We start from the raw sequence: 27,188 nt of genomic DNA on the forward strand, positions 1-27,188 counted from the left end.
ATAGAAAGGTTATGCAATCACTCTGAAAAACGTCAACCTAATCCCGGCATAAGGCTTCTGGATTTTAACAGGGGCGTAGTTGATGGTTTACAGAGAGGGGTTACACCCCCCCTCTACGTTTCACTCTCCTCCTTTAAAAAACTCCTTAAATCAGCCCTCAGGCCACCACCCCATCCAGCCCTCATACCCCTCCCTTTCAACCCCATCATCTTTAAACCACCACTATATCACAAAGCATACCAATTTAAGCTGGGGAGTCGTTCGTTCATGGGATTTTCGCCCTCTTCACATACCCACCCCCGCATGACAAAATGAGTTAACAATGAGATAACATTGATCTAATGCTGATTAGGCTAATGGAGTATGATATTTTTTTTGTTTCAAGTGTTTCACCGTCGACACGTAGCTCATCAAGTTCGTGGCTGGCATGCCATTGTGTATAAGTGCAAAGTGTACTATGAATGTAATGGACATTTCCACAATTATGTTGAACATAAAAAGCCTCCGTGCCATAGTTTAGAGAAATGAGAAAGGCACAATTGCACCGCTAGGTGGATTAAAACAGGTTTTTTTATTATAAAGATGGTAACCTTAGGGTCATTCTCTCCTTTTTATGGTTGGAAAAACCTCTAACTCTATGTGTAGGAGGAAATTGATTTACCCACTAAAATATTCAGTAATTTGAATTTGTCCATTTCTTTATGTTCCGTCTTGGTTTTATCTTTTGTTTTGTTGAGTTTTTTTCTTTCGTCTAAGAACTTATTTAACTTTCCATTCTATAAGTTTTTATATTTTCCCAATTATTTGGATTTTTCCCTTTTTTAAAATTCGCTCCCATTTTGTTACTATTTTTTCCATTTTCCCCATTTCCTTTATTATCATGTTTTCCCAATTACACTATTTTGAATTATCTTCAATTTTTCATATATTGCATTTGTCTAAAATTCTCCATATTTCGTTGCTGTTTTATTCTAATTTGCCATATTTATTTATATACGTTCTCCTTTTTTGCATTTTTCTCACGCATTCTATTTATTTTTGAAGTTGCTCGTTTTGTTCATATTTTATGTTTCATATTCTATTTTTTATTTCCTTATATTAATTTTTCTTATTTTATTCATTTCCACTATCACATTTATCTAATTTTTAATTTAATTTAACAGTTCAAAAATATCCAGCCTCTTAATTTTGAACAATGTTTTGTTTCGATTAGAGGGTTTTTAGCCATATGGTAACACGCCTCTTTTTTGAATTAGAAAGATCTATTTAAAAAAATCTCTGTTCATATATGCAGAAATCGTATTTAACCCAGTTAAGCGCACAAGGCCATCGATTTATAAACTACGTTATGGCCGCTCCTCAACATTTACATTATTTTAGATTATTGTTTTATTTATATCACTTGATTTCATATCCATCTTTGTTTTTGTGTTTTTTTTCCAGCGTTTGCCTTTGTTTTTTATTGTTCATTATTATTCCGGTCTTTAAATTTTAGCATTTTTTCCAGTTTCATGTTTTTATTTCTTTCAATGTTTTCGTTCTTGTTACGCTATTTTTCTACTAATCATGTTTTCATCTTCCGTTGGTTTTGCTATTTTTTATTTTGCTCGTTTTTAAAATTTTCAATTATTTCAATGTTTTGAAGATTCCGATTTTCCACTGTTTTAAGCTTAGACAAGCCTTTCTATTTTTGTTATTGTTATGTCTTAGACTGATTTCTGTACATTTTTCACTTTAACCAATATTTGTTCCATTTTTTAACTCTCTGCTCTCCAAAAGTTTATTTTACTTAAAGAAGCTACTGTAGATGTAGTTCAATCGACACAATAATTTGAGTTGTTATATAATATTTCTAAATAAACAATTTTTTTTAAATTGTTTTCAATCCGTGAGGGTCAATTTGAAGTTTTGATTTTTTGGTCACATTGCGCGGAATGACCCAATGCACATTTTTGTGTAATACCAAAATTTGGGAGGAAGATTCACCTTAGACCGCCCATACTCTGAAAATAAATTCTATTGAATGCATTGATCGGATTAGCACAGTAATCAAACCAGTTTTTATTCGAAAAACCTGGATAATCGAATTATTTTTCCCGGAGTCCGACCTGTAATTTGTTTGTAGGCGAGAAATCCAGGAAACTAAATACATTTCAATGCTATATGTATATTTTCGTGGGTAATTTGAAGAAGCGAAGAATGTCTGAACCTTCAGGCAGTCGCGCTAGTGCACTGAGGGCACACTGCTGTGAAAATCTAATCGTCTTAGAGCAGCTGCTGTTGCTCGTCCAGTAAGCCATTTGCGCGACGTCTGGAGGGTTAATAAATCACCCTGAAATAAAAAAAACTCTTTACAACAGTATGCTTATAATCCCAGAATGTATACATATCATCCGTCAATATTTTTTTTATTTCTCTGTATCCTTCTCACTCGCAAAACTGAAATTATCGATCCCTACTTATAATATGGATAGTATTTCACAATTTTAAGTTTAAAGTTTAAAAAAAAAAACAGCTCATGTTAAAAAGAAGGAAACATCCGCTGAATATTAAGGATACAAATATTTTAATTACAAAAATAATCAAAGAGTAGGTACTCAATTTAAGACAAACTGATTATATTCGTAACAAATTAGTTCAAGTATTTTTCTATTACGGCTATTCCGTTAAATAGAATGAAAATTTGTCTTTTACCAAATAGCTTTCGGAACAAAAGTATACATCGTACCATCCGGCGTATCCGCCGCAAATTACCGCTCATTTCATGCCAGCAAGCAACCGAATAGGACAAAGAAGCAGAATTTGGTGGCCTGAATTTACGCCTGGCAGTTGTACGGTAGAGCGGCTCGAAAATGACATTTTTCAGCACAGCACTTTTTGAGTTCTTTTTGTGGTCCCAAATGCCTGTGACAAGTTTGGGAGCGGTCGGTTGCTTCCCGGGTTTGCGCATTGCGTTTAAAGTTTGTATGGGATTTTATATGGGGAAATCAATTATTTTGCATTTACGTTAATAAAGATCGCTATTTCACTCAATATGAAAAACCAGGTTTATAAAACGACAATTCAAACTTTGGTTAACAACTTTGTCGAAACCGGAAACTAGCTACGGGTTTTCAAAACATAGTTATAACGATTTTAAAACTTATGGTTCAATCCAAATGCAGACATTAATTATTTCTTCCAACACTGTCAGTACACCACGACACCGATACTTTAAACTTGAACAAATGAGAATATATTCATCGCAGAGACTTGGTACCTTTGAATGAAATGTTCAGAATGAATTGCTGAATAACACAGACGTAGTCAGAAAATAAAAAGAAGAGGGAGGGGGAGGCTTGTGTACTCCCCAGTTCCCTTTTAAGATAGTTTAGTAAAACATAAGGAGCACATCTTCAACGCAGGTTTGTACCGTCGAATTAAAAATTAATCTTACGTGTTTGAGTGCTACTATTAAAGGGCTCTATTGTTATGTCATTTAAAATGGTACAACGGTTTATAAGTTTTATATATTTTAAAACCCTATTTCTTAGCCGTTCAGAGTCAGAATTTAAAAAAATGCATATCCATAGATTCCTTGAAGTCTCGGAATTGTTTTTATTGAAGTTTTCATTTAAGAATCTAGGAACGAATCCAGAATAGTTATTTCAAATAAGCGTTTTTTGATGAAATTGAGTTAGGTTCACGCAAAACAGAGGTGATCTTGGTGGACCAGCAATATACTTCAGGTTAGAACTCAACGCGATTTCCAGACCTGAGTTAGTTTTTGCATTAAGCAAAAATAACATAAATTTGTAGGTGTAAATCCTAAATATTGTAAATGTTTTTTCCCACAACAAAGATTGTAGTATGATTCATATTTGGGTCTATCAAAATATTAAGAAAGTTCAGTCGTTAACTTTTACAAGGACGTAATGATTCTTTGTCTTATACAAAACAATCTAAAAAGGGACTGGGGAGTACACAAGCACCCCCCCCCCCGCTTCTTTTCATTTTTTGACTACGTCTATTTTATTCAGCAATTCATTCTGAACATTTCATTCAAAGATACCCAGTCTCTGCGATGAATATATTCTCATTCATCTAAGTTTTTAATGTCGATGTGGGTGGTGCACCGGCAGTGTTGGAAAAACTAATCAATTTCTGCATTTGGATTTTACCATAAGTTTTAAAATCGTTATAACTATTTTTTGAAAACTCGTAGCTAGTTACGGTCTTCGGCAAAGTTGTTAACCAAGGTTTGAACTATAGTTTTATGTAGCTGGTTTTTCATTATCAGTGAAATAGGGATCTTTACTAATTAAAATGCAAAATTATTGATTTCCCCATATAAAATCCCATGCAAACTTTGAACGCAATGCGCAAACCCGGGAAGCAACCAACCGCTACCAAATTTTGCACAGGCATTTGAGACCACAAAAGGAACTCAAAAAGTGCTGTGCCCGCTAGTTTAAATCATTTTGAAGTTTTCCCATACAACCGCGAGCCACTCCATTGTACGGCCATGTTCTGACGAAGCACGGACAATGCCTTCCTATGGACGAGACGAGAAAATCTAAGTCAAGATGGATTTCAGGCAGATTCCCGGACAAAAGCTTGCTATGGTCAAAACACGGAGCGATGTCCCGAGAAAACTCATGTTTTTTCTCGCCAATAAACCCCGCATGTAAACTGATGATCTGGCAAGGAATTTGACACTGCACACTCAAAATCATGCATTTCACCACCAACAAAGCGATGGACTCGAAGCTGTATAAGCAAGAGTGTCTGGAGAAATAAACATGGCATTATTAAGGCTTACAACGGTCCAGTGAAGTTTAGGCATTATTTAGTAAGCTGTCGCATCAGCCGGTACCGGTACCCAAGCCCCCGCCAAGGACGCTTAAATCTTGATCTGCTTTATTAAATATTTATTAAATAAGTCAGAATAAGGATGCAATTTTAAAGCGAAAATCGTTGCAAGTTATACCGTTTATTTTTTTAGTTTCATAGCAACATAAGTGGGACACGTCGCATTAGAGGGTAGTAAAATTGACCACCTCCTTGAAGCTGTGACAAAGATCGTGGAATATGCAACATCGGTCATTATCTAAAAGATAACCCCATGCCGTACCGTGAGACTTGAAGTCTCCTCGGATTGGCAAGTAATTCCTCAATAACACAGAGTTGCCGGTTCTGCACTAAGTTGAATCTTAAACCATTTCAGATTTTTGGTGTTCCTAGAAGTCGTGAAAACTCATTGAACTCAAACTTCTAAGACCAAAGGTATTTTGTCACCGCTTCCTCTGAAGAGAAAAATATTAGCTTTTACAAGGAATCTCATCAGCCTATGCTTTTTAGGAGCAACAACAGGTGTCCTCACACACTTGCCACACCGGGTTTATTGCTACTCTCCCCATTTGTTAACCTTATCGTTATAACCACCTTTTTGAACACAACCCACCAAATATCACCAGATACTAGTTTGATGAAGCATCCTGTGTGATTCCCGTTTAAAATCATCGTTCAATGAAGCAGGGGTGCTTCCAACAGTCAATCCCCGTGTTTCAGTAGATCAATCCATGACAAACTCGAATCGATGACCCCACCGTTGATCTTAACTTTGTGAGCAGGCATATAGACGCGGTAGTCCTACATAAAATACTTGTCGCCAGTAATGTCAGTAGATTACTTTAGTCAAAATAACATCATTCTGAGCTTATCTCGGCGAACGTCGGAGATATCTGTTACGGCTGAAAATATCTGCGTAAGTTTTTTCGAAACCTTTAGAATTCTTAGGATTATCGAGTGTGATTCGACTGAGTTCAATATGTACGATTTTTTATGAAATGTCGGAGTATACGAACGCAATGCGCGACAGTCAAGCGCGAACGAGCGACTAACAAAAATTTCCGAAATCGAGTTTTCGGTATTTTGTATTACAATTAATGAAGCAACATATAAATTCCTCGGATTTTTGTATGACAGAGGCGGATTGACTTCCCCAATGACTTGTCTGCTCAGGAAACCGATCTGCACGTAGAGTTACCCAAAAAAAGCTTCTTCCGTCGCCTATAAACACCTAGCATCAGCTGGTGTCACAAAGTCTTCTGAGAAAATGCTCTGCATCGAACTTAAATTTAAAATTTCACAATAGTTTAGTGCTTTGTTAGGGTTTTATATTAATGGCTTTGTCCGAAATAAGCTATGAAATTTCAATTTTCCACAAGCTATCGATTTTTTTCCGAGTAAAACATACTTCGAAATTGAATAAAAACTGGTTAAAAATTTTCCGACAGCTTTTCAATTTTCCATCGGTGAGAATGTGCAAGAGGCGTCGCTCTCAAGTCTTGTTCTTTAAATTCACGAACTAGCTTTGTCCTATCAAAGTGAAAGTCTTGCTCATGTGTTGAGTCAGCAAAAAGTTGTACAACCTCTCTTGTATTCACTTATCCAATCACCTGATCTGCGCTAAGGACGCAAGTTTTAGGAAAACGCTGAAATTTTGATCTGCTTTATCAACTTAGTGAGAATAAGTCATGAATTAAGTCACGATAAGAATGTCATTTGAAAGTGTAACTGGAAAAGGAAACCAAAGAAAGCATAAAAGAGGCGCAAAGCTGATTCTCCGCCAAGGGCACCAGAAGACCACGCTACTGCCTTACCGGTACCGTGACAGAAAGATGGGTTTCGACCACCAAAATACCGATCCACCGAACTGCCGAATATTCCGTCCGATCAAAAGGTATTGAACAATTATAAAGCAAAGAGACTCAGTCCGTTGCAGAAATGGCTCTATGTTGGACGTCTAGTGTCGGGTTTTCGACGTAGGCGCACGATCAATTTTCTTCTCTTATATTCCATCTAACAAAATAGCGTATCGAGAAACTGAAACATGTATATTTTCCGAACAAATCTTTTCAAAACATTCCAAGTCCGCTACTAGAAGCGCTGCTACAAAATAATGTCCGAATTTTAAGTGAAGCAGACTTTGGGTCCAAAACTAGTATCATTGGTCATTAAAACAAATTATTTTGAATTATGATCCCATTGATTGCAAGTTTTCGAATCAAAAGATTCAAATTATCCAAATTGATTTAGTATATCAAAAAATAGCCTTTTGATGCAGCTGTAAAACATTTTTATCAATTCTGCACAACTCATCAGTTTCATTGCATATTGGCTCCGTTCGAAGCTTCCGGGCAAAAGATAACTAATTCCGTTCAAAAGTGAAAAAACCGTCAAGTCCCATTTCCCCGAGTTAATTCAGTTCCACGGTCGCATCCATCCATTCTCCAAAAAAAAAGCATTCACAGCTTATTAACTCCAACCCAGGGCACTATCACCCGCAATAAACTCCCCGGAACGACATCCCATAAAATGTTTCGACGAAAAAAAAAATCAACCAGCACCAACTCTGCGCTACATTTTCGCCGAGTTCCGGTTTGCATTCGAAGAAAAACGGTCATGTGGATTCGCCGGCAGCGCACCCGAAATAAAATCCATTCCGGGGAGCCAACTCGACTGTACCGTACTGACTGAGGGTCTCAAATATAAAATCTCATTGCGTTGTGAAATATTTCGGATATAGAATTTTTATCCCCATCCACACTCCAGGGAACGAACCATCGGACCATCACCACCAGCGAACCAGTAGTGCAACGTAGCAGGAAAAGTTCTTTCCACCGTTCAGCGAGGTTCCAGCTTACTCTTTCAAACAGTGCTCTTTTCCCGAACTCACGGGGCAAGAAATGTCTTGACGGGTCTCGCCACCCGCTTCTTGATGGGGCGCGAGTGTGCTGCGGGGCAGTTTGCTAAGATGAGCAAGTGGTGCTTAATTCAAAACTATTTGCCCTCCGCGATTCTGGCTGGCTTGCTCAGGGTTGGTATGCTCTCGGATGCCAGTCGTTTGCTTGGTTCGCCGGTTGGTTTGCGGGCGTTAAAAGGGATTTTCGACATCTAACATCTCTTGCTGACTTAACAGCGCTTTTACCACACCAGTCCAACCGGTTCCCGGTTGCTTCCTTCACCCGTGTTCGTACGCTTGCGTCGTCTTGTACTGCTCCGGGCTTTGTGGCATAAGATTTGCTTAGAACGGGGGAAAAATGCTGATGTCTGCCAGTTTTATGAGAAGTACTATCCTAACCAGTGGGAGGTTCAGCACTGGTTGCTCTAGAACGGAAGTGATGAGTGGTTCTGTGTCAGTCGTGATGCACCCCGGGAGATGAAATAGGGAGCAGTTTAGAAAAATGTGTAAAAATATGAATACTTTCTGAAGCTTGTCAAACTGTGGGACTCCGTTTAAATTGAAGGGGATGTTTCGGCAGGTCATGGATTAATTTTATGAGGGCTTTATGGAAAAGATTACAAGCTTCACGTACTGAGAAATCGATAACGAGTTTTCAACCCATACGGAAAGTAAGGTCTTGTACTTTGAAATATTGCTCAGATATTAGATTTAATATTAGCTACTATTGAACAAAAATATTTCGTAGAGTGCAGTAAGAAGCATTTAAAAACCGTTCTTTGATATTTAAAATACAGTACTTGACGGAAGTGGCTATGAAATGAAGCAAATGATTAATGATTTTTAACGATATTCAATTAGCAAGGGACTGGCAAGTGAAGCATATTTTTCAATATTAAGAGCCATAGTACTCAAGGGAGAGCAAGAAAGCAGACTTTGGGTTGAAAGAAGAAAGTTTAGAAAAGCGTGGAAAAGGATCATATGAGCTAGCTAAGAGTTTACTGGCGACTTAACCCTTTGTCCGCTACCGCAGGAGTCAGGATCATTTGGCATTAGAAATGCGAATCACCTGAATCCGAGGCAATCCCAATCGAGTTGATGTTTCCACAGAGTCTGTATTATAATTTTGGCACGAGCTAGGCTTGGGCCTACTAGCCCAAGGGGGTCGAAAAGACTGCTCATCTGTGACAGCACAGTCCACTTTCCACTTCGGTGGTTTGAATGAAAGCGTATCTGCGGCTGGCTCCCAACGTAATCCGAGAACGGTAATAGAATAATTAATTCCAACAGTGTGCGGGTTTCGCGAAGATTTTCTGGAACTATATTCAAAACTTCTTGAGAAATTGACGTCCATTGTCGAAGAGGAAATCCGCTGGCGTTGAGTAGACCAATCATATACCAATCTTTTGAAGCTCTAGCGTGTCGTTTGCCTTGGTGAGAAGATTATCAACGTAGAAATCTATCTTAGCTATACGAGCAGCCACTGGAAATTTCATTTTCTCGTCCTCAGCCAGCTGTAACAGGACACGTGTAGCTAGGAAGGGGGAATTGTTTAACCCGTAGATAACCGTCTGCAACCTGGTATAATTTCAGGGAGTCTCGAGGATCATATCGCCAAAGGATGCGTTATAACAGTTGATGGGATGAATGTTCCAGCACCTGTCTAAACATTTTTTCGATGTTTGCCGAAACAACGTATCTGTAATTGCGAAATAGTTGCACCCGCGCCACTAGAGTATCACGGATAGTGGGCCCTGGTAGCAATGTATCGTTTAGCGTCAATCCGGAATGTGATTTACAAGACGCATCGAATACTATTCTCAACTTTGTAGTATATAAACTGTGGACGAACCTCAAGTTCTTCAGTTCTTACATCACACATGTGGCCCAAAGATATATACTGATCCATGAAATCTTTGTACATGGCCAGAAACACAATGAATTTTTGAAAACTCAATCGGCCCACCCCTGATTCGATTACTAGTGCCACCAGGAGTACTTACACCAAATTTGAAGCAAATCGGACAAGTCTAGCTACCGGACCAACGCTCCTGACGTTTATATGGGATTCTTCGGCAATTTACATGGAGAAATCCCACTAACTCGCATTTTTGCCGCTAGATGGAACTATATCCAACGTATTATCACTGTAAGTAAAAATAAGAAAGATAATTTAATTGTCTACAACTTTGTCGAAGACTGTTTGTTAATCCGGCTTTGTTAAAAGAAGTTATTAAACTTTTAACGAAGTGATGTCTGAGTCAGTTTTCTATGGGGCCTAGTTGTGCTTGGTTGTGTATCAGTACTCGATTCCCACGAACTATACATTTTTGTGAAGTAACCGTTAGAATTAGCTCATTAGTATGTTCCGAAGAATTGTAGTAAATAATGTTTTAGTCATGTTTTAGTTGAAAATTTTTAGTTCCAACTGTGACCACATAGAGGGCGCCAACACTAACTTTTCATAGAAGAGAGATAGAGTATCCAAATGTTCGGAAGAATTATTGAAAAATACCTGCTCTACAACTTTGTGGAAGACACCTTATATCTATCTCTTTCCGTTTAAAAGTTAATGTTGGCGCCCTCTATGCGTTTCTAACCATGACTCGTATTATTTACTACAACTCTTTTGAACATAGTACTGAGCCAAATCTAACGGTTATTTCACAAAAAAGTATAGTTCGTGGGAATCGAGCACTGATACACAACCATGCACTGCTAGGCCCCATAGAAAACTGACTCAGACATCACTTCGTTAAAAGTTTAATAACTTCATTTTACAAAGCTGGATTGACTAGCAGTCTTTGACAAAGTTGTAGACAATTAAATTGTCTTTCTTATTGTCCCTTACAGTGATAATACGATACATACAGTGCCATCTAGCGGCAAAAATGCGAGTTAGTGGGTTTTCTCCATGTAAATCGTCGAAAAATCTCATACAAACTTCAGGCACGTTGGTCCGGTAGCTAGACTTGTCCGATTCGCTTAAAATTTGGAACAAGTACTCCTTGTGGGACTAGAAATCGACTCAGGGGTGGGCCGATAGGGATCATTTTTTCCTATCACTCTAATGGCCATTCTTTCTTGATCTTGTTGCAATGATCGTTCCAATGAGAGAAATCGTGTAGTGGCCTGGTATTTGTTGTCGCCTGGCAGTACAAACAAATCTTCGCGTTTCGATAGTTTCACCATACAACGCCCTTCAGGAGTCCGCGAAGTATTAGCAACAAAATGTTCTTCACAAATTCGATCGGTGGGCGATCATCCCTTCGAGTCCAGAACTGTTTCCAGTTCCCAAAACTTACGAAGAAGTTCTTTGAGGCGTACAGTACTGCTCGAAAAAAAAGGATCGCGGATCTGTGTGATCGTGATCTGGTATCACGCAAGCGCCCGAGACAATCCACCCAAGTGCCGAATTCTGCAGTATCGGTAGTCGCTCACTCAATTGAATATGACCATTAGACCGGCAAAAATTTTGACTTTTTTTTCTGAACACTGTTAAATCAAATACCACTTGTTAGATATGACAATTGAGACACAGCTTCTTGGATCTAACGAATTCCAATCGCTGTTGATCTGACAATCTTTGAAATTGCGGACATTGTTAGAGAGAATGACCCTGATTACACTGTTCACTTTTTCTCGTGCTCTGGGGACCTAGCTTAGTGGACGAACAGCTAATATGAGCGCCAAACTTATCTGGTGGCTTAGGCTTGGGGTCTCGCTCCCGTCCAGCAAGGGAAGAGGGTCCAACTGATTGAAGAACCCTGGCATAATTTTGTAGAAAATTTACCATCGAGATTTAAGATGGCATGGTATCGTCGCAATCCTCAAAAAGAGGGTCAGCCGTCCCTCCAAGCACGGCAGATACGTTGTCTGAATCGAGACGAGCGCAATAATTTTCCCATTCACGCAACGTGTGGGAATCCAAACAAATAGACAACCGGTAGACCAACATAGAACTCCAAGCATCCGTACCTTCTCTCAATCGTCTCAAAACGGAAATATGGTGCACGAATTTGTCCACCAGCCCTAACAGTTCATCGGCAGTTTCCCTTTTTATAGCAGGAATATCGAACAAAGCCTGTAGACGGTTGGAGTGAGCGTGGCTGCGATTCAGGAGGTGCGGTGGCCTAGAACTGGAGAACGTGAATTCAGGACGGTGAATCCCATCGCCAACACTTCCTTCAAATACAACATCTACTATAGCGGCGGCGAAAAGGCAGAACATGGAGTCGGTTTCATAGTGATCGGCAACCAGATGAAACGTGTTATAAGGTGGAAACCGGTTAGCTCAATCTGTGCATTGAGGGTACAGAGCAAATTCTTCAACTACAGCTTGATCAACATCTATGCACCGACAAAAGATAAACCCGATGACGTGAAGGACGCGTTTTACGAGTGTCTCGACAAAACCTACGCAGACTGCCCAAAGCATGACGTGAAAATTGTTATCGGGAACGCCAACGCTCATGTCAGTAGAGAGAACTTTTTCTGTCCAATCAAGGTAAGGAGAGCCTTCACTCTGTAACCAATGACAACGGCCTGAGACTAGTGATCTTCGCTGCAGCTAGAGGGATGGCCATCAGCAGCACTTACTTTGCACGCAAAGACATCCGTAAGCACACCTGGATGCACCCGAATGGCGAAACTTTCAATCAAATAGACCATGTCCTGGTAGACGGCCGACACTTCTCGGATGTTATAGATGTGAGGACCTTCAGAGGACCAAGCATCGAGTCTGATCACTATCTCGTTGTCAGTAAGATTCGAGCACGGTTATCAACCGTAGCGAACTCAAGAACTCAGCGACCGTTGCGTTTCAATATCCAGCGCTTTTCAGCAAAAGGTGTGACGGACGAGTACCACCAAAAGCTTGATGAGCGGATAAGGGGAATCAACGTAGACGACAACCTCAACACTCTGTGGGGAGTCAATCCACGGAGCGGTGAGCTTGGTTCGATGAGGAGTACCAGAGAGTGACGGATGAGAAAAATGCTGCCAGAAGCCGGATGTTAGTGTCTGGTACCCGGCAGAACAGAGAGCGGTACAAGGAAGCAAGTGGAGCCGAAAAAAGAATTCACCCCAGAAAGAAAAAGCAGTATGAGGAGAACGTCATTACCCTAGTAACAATTGTGGATTTATGACAGTTTTATAGCCACTGATAAAACTTAGATTGCACTTGTAGCGTGCTATAAAACTTCTATTGTTACTTGGGTACCGAGGGGCAAAACAGTATGGAACAAAATGATATGCGGAAATTTTATGAAACTGTCAATGGCGTACGGAGAAAAACAGCGCCGTCTCCGGTCATGTGCACTGACCGTGAAGGTAGCTTGCTGACAGATAAAACTAAGGTGGCAGCCAAATGGAGCACTTCGAGACATTGTTGAATGGAGAGAATGTTAGCGCGTCAACGAACAGAATAAGGATAAGTGACGATGGACAAGCTGTGGAGCCTCCGACGCTAGAAGAGGTGAAAAAGGCAATCAAAGAGCTGAAAAACTGTAAGGCTGCTGGAAAGGACGAGCTTCCTGCCGAACTTTTCAAACACGATAGTGGGCAGCTGCACGAAATACTTCACCGTACTCTTTTGAAGGTATGGGAAGAAGAAGAACTACCTGCTGACTGGCTAGAGGGCCTCATTTGCCCTTATACAAAAAGGGACACAGACTGGAGTGCGCCAATTATCGAGGAATATCGCTCCTCAATTCGGCGTAAAAAATTATGTCACGTATTCTGTTCAACAGATTGAGGCCGTTGGAGGAGTCTTTCGTCGGCGAATACCAAGGTGATTTTCGTGAAGACCGATCAACAACGGATCAAATGTTTACCCTGCGACAGATCCTAGATAAATTCCGGAAATACAACTTGCAGACACACCATCTGTTTGGTGATTTCAAAGCGGCGTACGATTCAGTGAAAAGAAACGAGTTATGGCAGATAATGGTAGAACATGGTTTTCCGACGAAACTGATTAGGCTGATTCATGCAACGCTGGATGGATCGAAATCAAGTGTTCGGGTTGCGTATGAGATTTCGATGTCCTTCGTAACCTTAGACGGATTGAAGCAGTGTGATGCGCTGTCAAACTTTCTGTTCAACATTGCTCTTGAAGGTGCCATCAGGAGAGCAGGCGTGCAAAGGAACGGTACCATCGCCACTCGGTCGCATATGCTGCTAGGATTTGCGGACGATATTGATATCATTGGAATCGACCGCCGAGCCGTGGAAGAGGCATTCGTGCCTTTTAAAAGGGAGACAGCAAGAATTGGTCTCACAATCAATACCAGCAAGATGAAGTACATGATAGCTGGAAGAATACGTGGGTCCAATAGTGATGTTGGTGGTGAAATGGTGTTAGGTGGTGATAAATTTGGAGTAGTGGAGGAATTTGTGTACCTTGGAACTCTAGTGACGTGCGATATGGATGTTACCCGCGAGGTGAAACGGCGTCTTGTAGCTGCGAATAGGGCTTACGATCTTCGTAGGTCGCTAACGTCCCGTAGTTTGCAGACGAAGACAAAATTCGCGTTGTACAAGACATTGATAGTTCCGGTTGCCTTGTACGGCCATGAAACGCGAACGTTAAAGGAAGTTGATCGAAGAGCGTTCGGTGTTTTCGAACGTAAGGTGCTGCGAACAATACTCGGCGGTAAAGAAGAAAATGGCATCTGGCGGCGTCGCATTAATCACGAGTTTTACCAAGTATATACAGGAGTGGATAAACGGGAAGAGGCAGACGACTCTGTGGCAGGCCGCGTACACGATGGCTGTTTTCAGTGGAAGAGGACGTAAAAGCACTCAACGTCCAGGGTGACTGGAAGAGATTGGTCTAGGACCGGGTCCAGTGGAGGAGAATTCTTCACTCGGCGTAGGTTCAACGAAGCGAATTGTTGCCCATCAAGTATCAAGTAAGTATCGATCAAAGCCTTTATGTGACATCGAACTAACTGTCGCTTGTTCCCATAACGCAATTTCAATGCACGCCACGCATCGTTGTATCCTTCAATCCAGTGTAATAAGATATCCGAAGCACTTTTCTTATGGAATTTTATTGTAACTGTAACTTTATTGTAACACTTTTCTTAGGGAATTTTATTGTAACTATATATCTTTAAGTGTGGATATATTTTTTGGAACACTGCCCGCCAGTTTCGAAAGCGTCGGTTTCAGAAATGGTGACTGTTCCGCTGTGCGTTAGTCGAGTCCTGCTTGTTCCCTTCAAAACGCTGTATCTCTTGGAGTTTGTAAAATACAACGCTCATATTTTGCACAGATATTCTGTTGAAGTACACGAATAAACAAATTAGAAAAGCAAACGATATTAAAATCGCGTTGATAAACGGTATGCAACCGAATAATGCACCATTTTGTAAAATGTCTATTAAACAAGATGTTGCAAAAAGTGGCAGCAAATTCACTCTTGACTTAATCTAGTCTAATCTGATTTGTCAAATGATGTTGAAAATTGTGATGATAAATTATGAGAACATAAAAATATTGTGGCAGTTTTTGATTCATTTTGTCGGTGTAAAATTGAAAAAAAATCTATTCACGTTTCGGCCCACTGATGGCTTTTAGCCATCTCCAGAATTAGCTATTCGACCATTTATTCCCCACACCGGCACAAGATAACAGCTGTTCAGGGAAAGGTGGTAATTTGAATTTGCAGCCGTACGAGGAGGAAAGGGTTGAATAGCTTGTACTGAAGAAAGCCCAACAGTTGGCCGAAACAGATTCAGTTTTCAAAACCGCTATAGTAAGTCGATATTCACAAATGAATATTACTTCATCAGTCTATTCTCAACCACCAAAGGCATCAGTCACAATACCAGTGTGCTCTCTGCTGCTACCCAAGCCAGCGCAAGCAGTTGCTTTTTTCTTGTGTGCTTTGTCTGAAGAGCAAAGGGAACCGTTACTATTATTCTATCAAGATGACTGAGTCTCGACAACAAAATGTGATTCTTCGGACCAACACGGTGGCCATTGACTTCCGGTCTTTCTGCATAAGACCGAGTATTGGTGATGTGGAACATTTGCTAAAGGAGAAAATGCAACTTCGGTTTTTAGACGTCAGTTTCATCCAGTTGGAGCACGTCAGACACGCGGTGCTGATAACGTTCAGCAAATTCGCCCAGGCAAAAAGATTCATTTCGCAAAACAACTTGAAAAACGTTCTGGATTGTGACACCGCAAAACTCAAGATCCCTGTGTATATGGATAACGAAACCGTGGCAGTTAAATTACATGATTTGGCACCACGTACTTGCAAAGTGGCCATTAAAAGATTCATGACGTATTTCGGAGAAGTGGAATCCATTACGGAGGATATGTGGAGGAACTACTTTCCAGGTATTTCAGGTGTTTTTGTGGTGAGAATGCGGGTAGACCAACCCATCCCCTCCTACCTTACCCTGCAATACACAACAGAAGGGGGTGATACCATTATACAGCGAACTCTATGTACATATCAAGGACAAACTAACACGTGCCAGTTCGGTGAACAAACGGCACATTACGGACAACCCTGCCCAGAAACCGCTAAGAAAAGCTCATCTACAGAAAGAAATACCAACACTCAGTCTCCAATATCATTCCCTGAGCCACAAACGGTTGCCAAATTTGTGGCTGCTGTTCAAGCAATAATGACAGCTGCGAAGGCCGCGTCAAGTACCACAAACTCAACAGCTAATCCTGGCAACGAGGGAGCTACTAGCAATGACGGAGGGTTCACGGTCCTGACCCGAAAGGGAAAGCAGTTAGAAACAACACCTGATCGCGAACATCAAGGCAGTAACCCCGATAATGACCCGGACATGTGCGAAGACGACAAAGATACAAATGACCCCCTTGATATAGTTGACGTGAATGCAATGATTTCCCCGACACGAAAACGGATCTCCACGCGCAATGGCAAGTCGCGCGTGCGGGATCGATCTTAGCATTAATTGTTTGTTATTTTTATTGTTTACATCATGTAAATATATAAAAGACCCACGGCTCCGAGAAGCTAACGCCGTAGCAAATAAACGAATTAAAAAAATGAATATTACTTTATATGCAATATCATTTTTTTGCAGATTTGACTAAATTTTTCTCAGGATGTCAATAAGGATACGGTCCAGATATAAATCGCTCGGGAAAGAATTTTATGAACTCACATGTGAAAACCTGGGCTGTTGCATAGCACCTGTGGGAAAACTGATGGATATACGACAGTCTCAAGGGTCCTCTAAAAGTTTCCAAAGTAAAGACAAGTTTGCTGTGGATGACCGCTGCAAACGGAAGAAGCTGTCGAAATTTGCTTCGAAGTATCTGATTTGGCAGGCCATATGAACTTGTGGTAAACCTAGTGAATCATTCGTGACGAAAGGCACCAAGAACAGTGAGGTCTACAAAACTAACTGCCTCCAAAACGGTTTTTGGAACAGAGCGAATTTCGGAAGAGACAAGCGACGAAAAGTACATGATTGAGAAGTACACAAAAACGTACCGAAAACGACTGTACAAGCTCTTATGGAGGGCATCAATAAAAAATGTTGTGCATTTGATTCTGTAAAACTTTGGTTTCATTTCGATGACTATTGCTCGTTTACCAATCAATCTAATGTGTCGTAATAATTAACGGATGAATCTTTACAATATATTTAGTTCAATTATTACTGTAATATACTTTGAAATGTGGTTGATTGCGATATTTGAATATAAATACCACTAGCTTGAGCAGCAACTGTACCACTAATTGGTACCGGGCGTGATCATCTAAAGCTGCTTCTCCAATCCCTTGCGGGGCAAAAAGTGTTGAAACGTATACGCCGCGACGATGGTTAACCTGCTGGATATCGATAGTACAATAAATTAGAAACGCAATTGAAGAGTCTGATGAAAGCCAAGAAACGTGGTTTACTGGCGCCGGTTTGTTGATGGATTAACGCAAGAAACATCGATGAGCACTCTAGGGCACGATCCGACGTATGCGAAACCGAAATAGTATACGATTCTTACATTGTTGCATGGTTTGAAAATTTGTTCCTACAACGCGTGCTAAATATCCTAGTGCAATGAAGGAATAGAAAAAGATAAGCTTGTTGCTAATGCTCATAAAAAACACATAAACATTATAGTGCTGAACACGTACATTTGGTTTAAATTAAAGTGCTCAAAAAATCAAGCGAACCCCTGTGAGATCCAATCAACAGTTTCCGATTTATCTCCGTATGTACTTTCATTCCAGGCTCCAGACATACTCCAACCGTAAACGTTAACCTCAGCAGTATGCTTCGCACATCACAATTCATAACAATGTTTCAAATTCACTTCATGTTAAAAACCCCTGCACCGACTAATCCCATTCCGAACTGACGACCTCCGTTTGACTGTAATCCAATTCGGGTTCACCTTTCTCGACCGGCCCCAACCAAAATCTACAGGGAAAATCTTCAGTCACATACGGTGTGCTTCCGTTTGCCCGGTAGGCAGATAAAATCACCCATCCAACAGAAAACTGTCCTTTCTGCCGGCCGGCCGTGACAAAGAGTGTTCGAATTTTAGTGTTGTCGTTGTTGGAATTGGCCTCAATTGCCCGGAGGCGGCTAGGGTTGGGTATGTTAGTGGAACGATAAAAACACGCGTGCAGTGTTGTGAAACGAACGAAACCAGAGTAGGAAAAGATAAAAAAACTTCTGGTCTATCGGAACTGACCGGTTTGTTGGGACTTGTTTAGGAATGCCCAACGGTTACGCACAAGTTTAATTCGCAAATAAAAGTTCTGTTTTTGATTGACTTTTTGCTATTGCTGAATTTCCTTTCAATTCAACCGGTGTTTTTCTGCTAAATAAATTTGATGCTGGAAGAATGCGTGTTATTTTTTCGGGAATTTTGTTGAAAACTTGATTTCAGTAGATTTAGGGGCATATTTGCGTTCTGCGAAAACCAATTTCTAGTTGATGTTATTGGTAATAAGAGCCGAAAAATGTTTTCGATAGAATTATGTTCAGGTTCTATGTGGTACACGTGATATTTGTCCGTTGGACGGTGTCCTCAAAGATTGTGAATTTTTCTATAAATTCGATACAAGTGATAATCCACCGAACACAATTGGCACGTTTGATGCCCCAGTTGAGCTCCCTTCCATGCCAATGGTCAGCGAACGATGAGCAATATAAATTGGAATTTTCATTTCACATAAAATGCGCTGAATGAGTTTATCCCCCGAGGCACTTCGCATTTTTTCCACGGGTATCTCCGTACAGCATGCATGTTGAGAACGTGTGTATTAACGTACTGGAACTTCGTTCCCATGTTCGCTCCACACATTCCAGTGAGACGCCCCTTCAATAATCCCGTTCTACTTTATATATGTACTTACCAGCATAGTAGTGCGGGTCCCGCTCGCGGAAGTGATGATGTCGCATCGAAACCTCCGGATCCCCGGGGCGGTGCAGCTGCGGGATCAGATTCAGCCAGAGTGCCATCTTGTGACCTCGATAGTGACTACGCATCTTCGGTTTGGTTGCTGCAAGCGAAATCGAATGAAAGCAGGTAGCAGAATAAGAAGAAGGATAAATCGAAAGCGGAATAATGCAACATTGTGACCGACAGTCGGAGCGTAGAAATGCATTAGAATGAGTTTCTCTTTTCGTGGGTGATTCGAACAATTGATGCATCGAGTCGGATTGGAGCGAATGTAAAAAAAATGAAGTGCACTGAATCATTGAATCGAACCAAATCTCCCCAGCGAGCATGGTCTTTTGCGAATTGTAGTATCACAATACGGTTTAAGATGAAAAAGCTTTTTATGCGATGAAGACTTCTGGTTTTCTTTATTCTTTACAATGATTTCAAAGGCAGTATCAACTTGATATCTTGGGAAACCACTGAAACAGCTACCTTTAGTTTAGTTCAAGACTGGGGAAGTTTGCGCTTCGTTGAGCTCCATTACTCGCTGAATAGATATTATTTTTAGCTCCAATGGGGAGTTTTCTAATTTTCCGTCGAGTAAGTAGAAAAAACACGAAATTCAATTTTTTTCTCTACTCCATATTTTATTTTTTGTATTTTCATTCGATACTAGTACTAGATTCCTATAGGCTCTGGGGTTCCTTCGGAAGAAGTCTTATTTAAACAATTGTAACAAATCGACTTTTTAACAAGATAATTTGAAATAGTACAGTACATTACATATAAACGCCTACAAATTACTGTTTAGATCTTATTTCAAAGTATTGTGTCAAGCATTTGTTTAGTAGAACCTGACACTATTTTTTTGAATGAATATAGATCGTTTACTCCTTAAGATTCGGTACGTTAAAAGTGAACAGGCCCGACGAGTAGCCAGTTAGGGTGGCGAGTCCTTTCTGGAGCTCAGGCCCTCTCTTTTATCTCTGTGTAGTTAGATGAAAGTAAAAAAAAACAGCAAAAACGCTTTTAATCCACCTAACAGTGTGATGAGACATTTCTTATAACTCTTATCACTCTCTTCGGATATTATATCGTTTGAGAACATTTAGAACTTGATGCTTCGCGATGTTTTTGATAACACATACTACATGGGATAGTGGCAGGACTCAGAGAATCGCTCAAATCAGCATAGGACAACATCAGTGCTAGAAATCTCAAACCAAATCAATGGGAAAGCGAAAAAATGGCCAATAAAATAGACATACAAACGAATTATTGCTAATGCTCTGTTAATAAAATATCTAAATTCCTCAATAAATGCATTGTGGTGGGAAAACTGAATTTTCCTAAAGGGGTTATGTATATTGTACTGAGCCAAAAAAATCGATTTTTTTCTAATCGATTTGAAGTTTATACTTTACTCAAATTTACAACGCGACTGAGAACTAAGAAATCAACGATTTGTCTTGAAAAAAGCGATAGTAGCAGTGATTCAAAGAAAATCAACTTCAGTGAATATTTCCAGACTTGGTTTTATTTCCTATTTAAGAACTATTGTGTTCTTTACATCCTAGATTGCATGATTCAGTGATCGAAACCCAAAACTTCATAAAGTATTTGAAATTATTAAATTAAAATTTGTGTTTGCTATTGAAATTGACAAAATGATAGTATATATAGAATATAGTCCCTTTGGCGTTGGTTAATTTTTCGGTCCCACCTATCAGCATTGAAGTATCGCCCTTACGTTTTTTACATTTCTTATAAAAGAAATGTATAGAATTCGCTCAAACTTTCAAGATTTTTTCCGAGGCCCGGAGGGCCGAGTCTTATATACCAATCGACTCAGCTCGACGATTTGGGACAATGTCTGTGTGTGTGTGTCTGTGTGTGTGTGTATGTAACGGACAAATTCTCATTCGTGTTTCTCAGCAATGGCTGAACCGATCTTATCCAAACCAATTTTAAATGAAAGAACTAAAAAACAGTATGAACGCTATTAATTTGTTTTTGATTCTGATGTTTAGTTTTTAAGATATGAATGTTTGAATGCGTAAAAATGGCGTTTTTTGCAGTTTTTTTAAATTATCTGCCGGAATTGACAATACAGATTACCAATTTATATGTTATATATAAATATATATTATATAGACAGCTTTAACGAATACCTTTCGAACAAGCTATAGATTGTTGAAATCGGACTATTATCAAAAGAGATATTTAATATTAAATGCGGACGAAAGATTTCTATCATTTCCCATTGCCAGAAATATGACCAAAAACATGTAATCTATTATTAACGCCAAAACGGCTTATTTTAGGTCAATTGTATCTTCAGTGAATTTAATGGAGATAATATGCCCTTTCTTTTGGTATTGTGCTTTTGCTAATTAATCCCCCTATGAGTGAGATATTTTCACAAATTTTCTTGGAAGTGATTATATCGAAATGATGCCTTCAGCAAATTTGTAGCTATTACTTTTGCGAATAACTTTACTAAAGACTTCAAATATCTATTTTGAATACTTTAAAAGTTATGGCTTGTTGTTTGTGGATTACTCTTCGTCGCCTATTTATTGTTCAATATAGTAATAATCCATTGAAATAAGCCAAACATTATTTCGATAAATCGAATTTTGTATTTCATTTTTCTATCTACAACCGCTAGAAATAATCACCGAACATTTCCAAGTTGTCTGGAAGGAACTTGATAACTTATCAGTGCAAAAATGTTCATTTGTGCGAACCTTCTGACTGCAATTTTTCTAACTTATGACCATCGGATCGATCTGAAACCTTTCGGAAAATGAAAAGCGAAATAAATAACTCCAAGTAACGGCGTAGCCAAGAGAAGGTTTTGGGGTTTAACACCATACAGCCCCCCCCCCACCACACCAAAAAAAAATTGGATTGGAGTTGAAAATTTATTGATGCTGACTGATTTAATTCAATATTACAACAACAATTATCTGATCCGTAGATTGATAACCTGGTGTTGTAAACATCATGAGGACTTTTGATAAATTGTCGGAATGGGGTCCTGATATGTAACTGATCTATTGATCTTGATTTCACAGTTGTCTAATAGCATCAATATCAAATTCCTGCCTGAAAACATTCCAATAGAAAATTCCAGAGTTCTGTAATCAATCATAGTCCTCAGATTTATTTTCAAATTTTCAGCTTTTTTCCTACGCAATATTACGAAAGCTTATTAAACAATTTTTCCTAATAAGTTTGTGAAAATTATAAACTATTTGAATTTTTTTAATAGTTTTATTTTTTATTCAACCGTGATTTTTTAATAAATAGTGACCATCGCTTCACAACGTAGTCTATTTTTCATGGCTTGCGGTGAGCACGATCTCTCGAATTGCTGAACTGAAAATTATGGAATAGAAATTAATTTTTAGTATTCTTTACAGACCCGCTGGTGCCCTAAGACGATTTCGCTAGATTTTTAGAGCACTGTGCACTAGACTGCCCAGAAAAATGATGAATTTTTGAAAACTCCGGCCCACCCCTGAGTCGATTCCTAGTCCCACCAGGAGTACTTGTACCAAATTTGAAGCAAATCGGACAAGTCTAACTACCGGACCAACGTGCCTGAAGTTTATATTGGATTTTTCAACAATTTACATGAAGAAAACTCACTAGCTCGTATTTTCGCCGCTAGGGGACACTGTATACATCGTATTATCACTGTAAGTGAAAATAAGAAAGATATTTTAATTATCTACAACTTAGTCGAAGACTGCTAGTAAATCCGGCTATGTTAAAAGAAGTTATTAAACTTTTAACGAAGTGATGTCTGAGTCAGTTTTGCATGGGGCCTAGCAGTGCATGGTTGTGTATCAGCACTCGAGTCACGCGAACTATATATTTTTGTGAAATAATGGTTAGATTTAGCCGAATAGTATGTTTACAAGAATTATAGTAAATAATACGAGTTATGTTTTGGTTAGAAAATTTTAGTTCCATCTGTGACCGCATAGAGGGCGCCACTACTAACTTTTCATAGAAGAGAGATAGAGTATCAAGATGTTCAGAAGAAATACTGAAAAATGCCTGTTCTATAACTTTGTAGAAGACACCAAATTTCTATCTCTCTCCGTTGAAAAGTTAGTGTTGGCGCCCTCTATGCGGTAACAGGTGGAACTAAAATTTTCTAATTAAAGCATGACTCGTAATATTTACTATAATTCTTCTGAACATACCATTGAGCTAAACCTAACGATTATTTCACAAAAATGTTTAGTTCGTGTGAATCGAGTACTGATACACAACTATGCGCTATTAGGCCCCATGCAAAACTGACTCAGACATCACTTCGTTAAAAGTTTAATAACTTCTTTTAACAAAGTCGGATTTACTTGCAGTCTTCGACTAAGTTGTAGACAATTCAATTATCCTTCTTATTTTCACTTACAGTGATAATACGATGCATACAGTGCCACCTAGCGGCGAAAATGCGTGCTGATGGGTTTTCTCCATGTAAATTATTGAAAATTCCCATACAAACTTCAGGCCCGTTGGTCCGGTAGTTAGACTTGTCCGATTTGCTTCAAATTTGGTGCAAGTACTCCTGGTGGGACTAGGAATCGACGCAGAGGTGGGCCGATAGGGGCCATTTTTTCCGTCACCCTACTGTGCACCCAGTGCATTAACGCAAGTGACGGAAGGTTATCGAAAAGTTTCGTGAAAATGAAAATTCCAGTAATGATGATGATTTTCCCAAACGGTTCGTTTTCGTGAGGTTTTTATTTGTTCTTTTGCATTAGGATTAGCGATAATAATTCAAATCAAGAATACTACTGGGAAGTCACCTTTAGAAAAAGTCGATGTCGAAGAAAAATTTGAAACTATGCACGCATGCACTTCAGAGATAGCGTGATATCAGGAGCTGCGATTTCATTTCAACGCTTTTTTTGTGAAAAGGGCGATACTTACAAATGTAAACATAGGGCTTTTTTCTTACATGCGAATGAGGGCTTTGAAACGCAACAAATTAACCTAAAAATTTGGATTCTACGATACTGCTTTCTTAAACTACAGCAAAAAGTATAACAGGCGAAACTGTATTTTTGTTTGTTTATTTAAAGTTTCGCCCTCCACGCTCCATGCAAACAAACAGGGCGATACTTTTTTTGCCAGCAGTTTAGAGGCGAAACTGTTATTTTCGTATTTTTTAGGATTATCAAACTGATACCAGCTGTAAATAGTAACAATGATCTCTATTGAAAAAAGCCGGACGAAATCGGTGATGTAAAACGGTAGTTATTGTAAAAAACGTAAGGGCGATACTTCAATGCTGATAGATGGGACCGAAAAAGTAAACAATCGCCAAAGGGGCGATACTATCATTTTGTCAATTTCAATAGCAAAAACAAATTTTAATTTAATAATTTCAAATACTTTATAAAGTTTTGGGTTTCGATCACTGAATCATGCAATCTAGGATGCAAAAAAATACAATAGTTCTTAAATAGAAAATAAAACCAAGTCTGGAAATATACACTGTTGATTTTCTTTGAATGGTATCACTGCCAGTATCGCCCTTTTCAAGAAAAAGCGTTGATTTCTTAGTTCTCAGTCGCGTTGGAAATTTGAGTAAAATATAAACTTCAAATCGATTAAAAAAAAAATGTTTTTTTTTGTTTCAGTACAATATATAACCCCTTTAGGAAAATTCAGTTTTCCCACCACAATATAGATATTTTATTAACAGAGCATTAACAATAATTCGTTGGTATGTCTATTTTAAGGGCCATTTTTTCGCTTTCCCATTGATTTGGTTTGAGATTTCTAGCACTGATGTTGTCCTATGCTGATTTGAGCGATTCTCTTAGTCCTGCCACTATCCCAGGTAGTATGTGTTATCAAAAACATCGCGAAGCATCAAGTTCTAAATGCTCTCAAACGATATAATATCCGAAGAGTGATAAGAGTTATAAGAAATGTCTCATCACACTGTTAGGTGGATTAAACACGTTTTTACAATACCAATTTTACAATTTGTGGGAGTTTGGTGAAAATCGATCTTACTGTCCAAACGGCATAATTCCGAAACCGTAATTTTTGAAGTTTTAAAATTATGCAGAATTAATTTTTCAGACAATAGTAACAGAGTTCGTGTCTTTAGCAAATTTGTTGAGACTTTATTGTAGTCATGAATATTAACCTGAGAAAATTCACCATAAATACTTCTTGGACGATATACCGTCAAATTTATTTTATCAAATGATGCGCTGTTTAACGTTTGTAAAACTCATCGAAGATACTAAACCTCCGAAATTGGCGGTTTCAAAATGATGTTATCTTGACCTTAAATTACTGTTTTTGAACATTTGACCTATACATATAATTGGTCATACAACAAAAATCAAATGCCCATCAAAATCGATCAGGACCTGCTAGAGTCGAATGGAAATCGTCATTTTTCATAAATTTCTCTCTACATTCGGAAAGTGTTATCCTCGTTATTAATCATATTACGTTTTCGTCTCAACTCGACGCATTCCCAAAATAAAAACCTATTTTGATCCACCTAGTGGTGCAATTGGCCTTTTCTCATTTGTCCAGACTACGATTCCATGGCTGGTTATGTTCAATACGATGGTGGAAATGAATATTACATGTTCAGTACGATTTGCACATACGTACAATGGATCGACAGCCACGATCTTGAGATACTATGTGATACTGAAACATCGCTTGACCGCCGCTGGTTTCAAGCGATGTTTCAGTATCACATAGTAAGATCCGGGAGGTCCGGGTCCTGCCGAAAATTTTCAACTTGTTAAGAAATTTTAAACTAGTTTTAATTTTAAAACAGCAACCCCTCACTGCATACTCCCTCCGGGCCGGTATGATTGACGATTTTTAGAGTGATTGCATAACCTTTCTATATGAGAAAGGCAAAAAAGTCCAAAAAAATCAATTTTTTTCAAACATTATTTTTTCGAGTTTATTTCAAATCTCAATGGTTCATGCATTATAAAGTCATTTGGCATCAAAAATACAAATTTGATTTTGAAATTTTTTCATTTCAGTTTATATGGGAATTCGCTGTGTGATTGCACTCTTCAACTCCTAACTCCGGAACCGGAAGTCCAATCAATAAAAAATTCAATAGCAGCCGATGGGAAGGTTGTACCTTTCATTTGAGACTAACTTTGTGCAAATCGATCCAGCCATCTCTGATTAACAGAGGTCATATTTTTTTTCACATACACACATACACACACATACATACATACACACACATACATTTTCCTATCTCGACGAACTGAGTCGATTAGCATATGACACTCGGCCCTCCCGGTCGGGATTAGATTGACGAATTTTAGAGTGAATGAGAAAGGCAAAAACATTTTTAGCAAATGTTTCATAGACATTAAATCAATTTTAACTTCGCTTTCTATTAAATAAAGACCCTCATTACAGTACATCTCTACAAAAGCGAGCTCAATTTGAAAAGAAATCTGAGGATTATGATTTATTACAGAACTCTGGAATTTTCTATTGGAATGTTTTCAGGCAGGAATTTGTTATTGATGCTATTAGGCAACTGTGAAATCAAGACCAATAGATCAATTGCATATCAGGACCCCATTCCGACAATTTATCAAAAGTCCTCATGATGTTTACAACAACAGGTTATCAATGTATGGATCAGATAATTGTTATTGTAATATTGAATTAAATCAGTCTGCATCAATAAATTTTCAATTGCAATCCAATATATTGTTTGGGTGTGGTAGGGAGGGAAGTTGTTAAACCCCAAAACCTTCTCTTGGCTACGCCGTTGCTTGGAGTTATTTACTTCACTTTCATTTTCCGATATGTTTCCGATCGATCCGTTGGTTATCAGTTAGAAAAATTGCAGTCAGAAGGTTCGTACAAATGAACATTTTTGCACTGATAAGGTATCAAGTTCCTTCCAGACAACTTGGAAGTGCTCGGTAATTATTTCTAGCGGTTGTAGATAGAAAAATGAAATACAAAATTCTTTTTATCGTAATAATGTTTGGCTTATTTCAATGGATTATTACTATAT

At 38.9% G+C, this 27,188-nt stretch overlaps 1 protein-coding gene across 5 annotated transcripts in view; it reads right to left on the reverse strand.

Moving 5' to 3' along the window:
- The window catches only part of LOC131688707 (neuroligin-1-like), a 757,193-nt gene that overhangs the window by 72,730 nt on the left and 657,275 nt on the right, over positions 1 to 27,188 (reverse strand). For all 5 annotated transcript variants that reach the window (XM_058973158.1, XM_058973159.1, XM_058973160.1 and 2 more), the window contains one exon: positions 19,098 to 19,244. In XM_058973158.1, the coding sequence (XP_058829141.1) occupies positions 19,098 to 19,244 (147 nt within the window). The remainder of the gene's footprint in view (positions 1 to 19,097; positions 19,245 to 27,188) is intronic.

Source organism: Topomyia yanbarensis, chromosome 3 (assembly GCF_030247195.1).
Source record: "Topomyia yanbarensis strain Yona2022 chromosome 3, ASM3024719v1, whole genome shotgun sequence".
NCBI classification, from domain to species: Eukaryota; Metazoa; Arthropoda; class Insecta; order Diptera; family Culicidae; genus Topomyia; species Topomyia yanbarensis.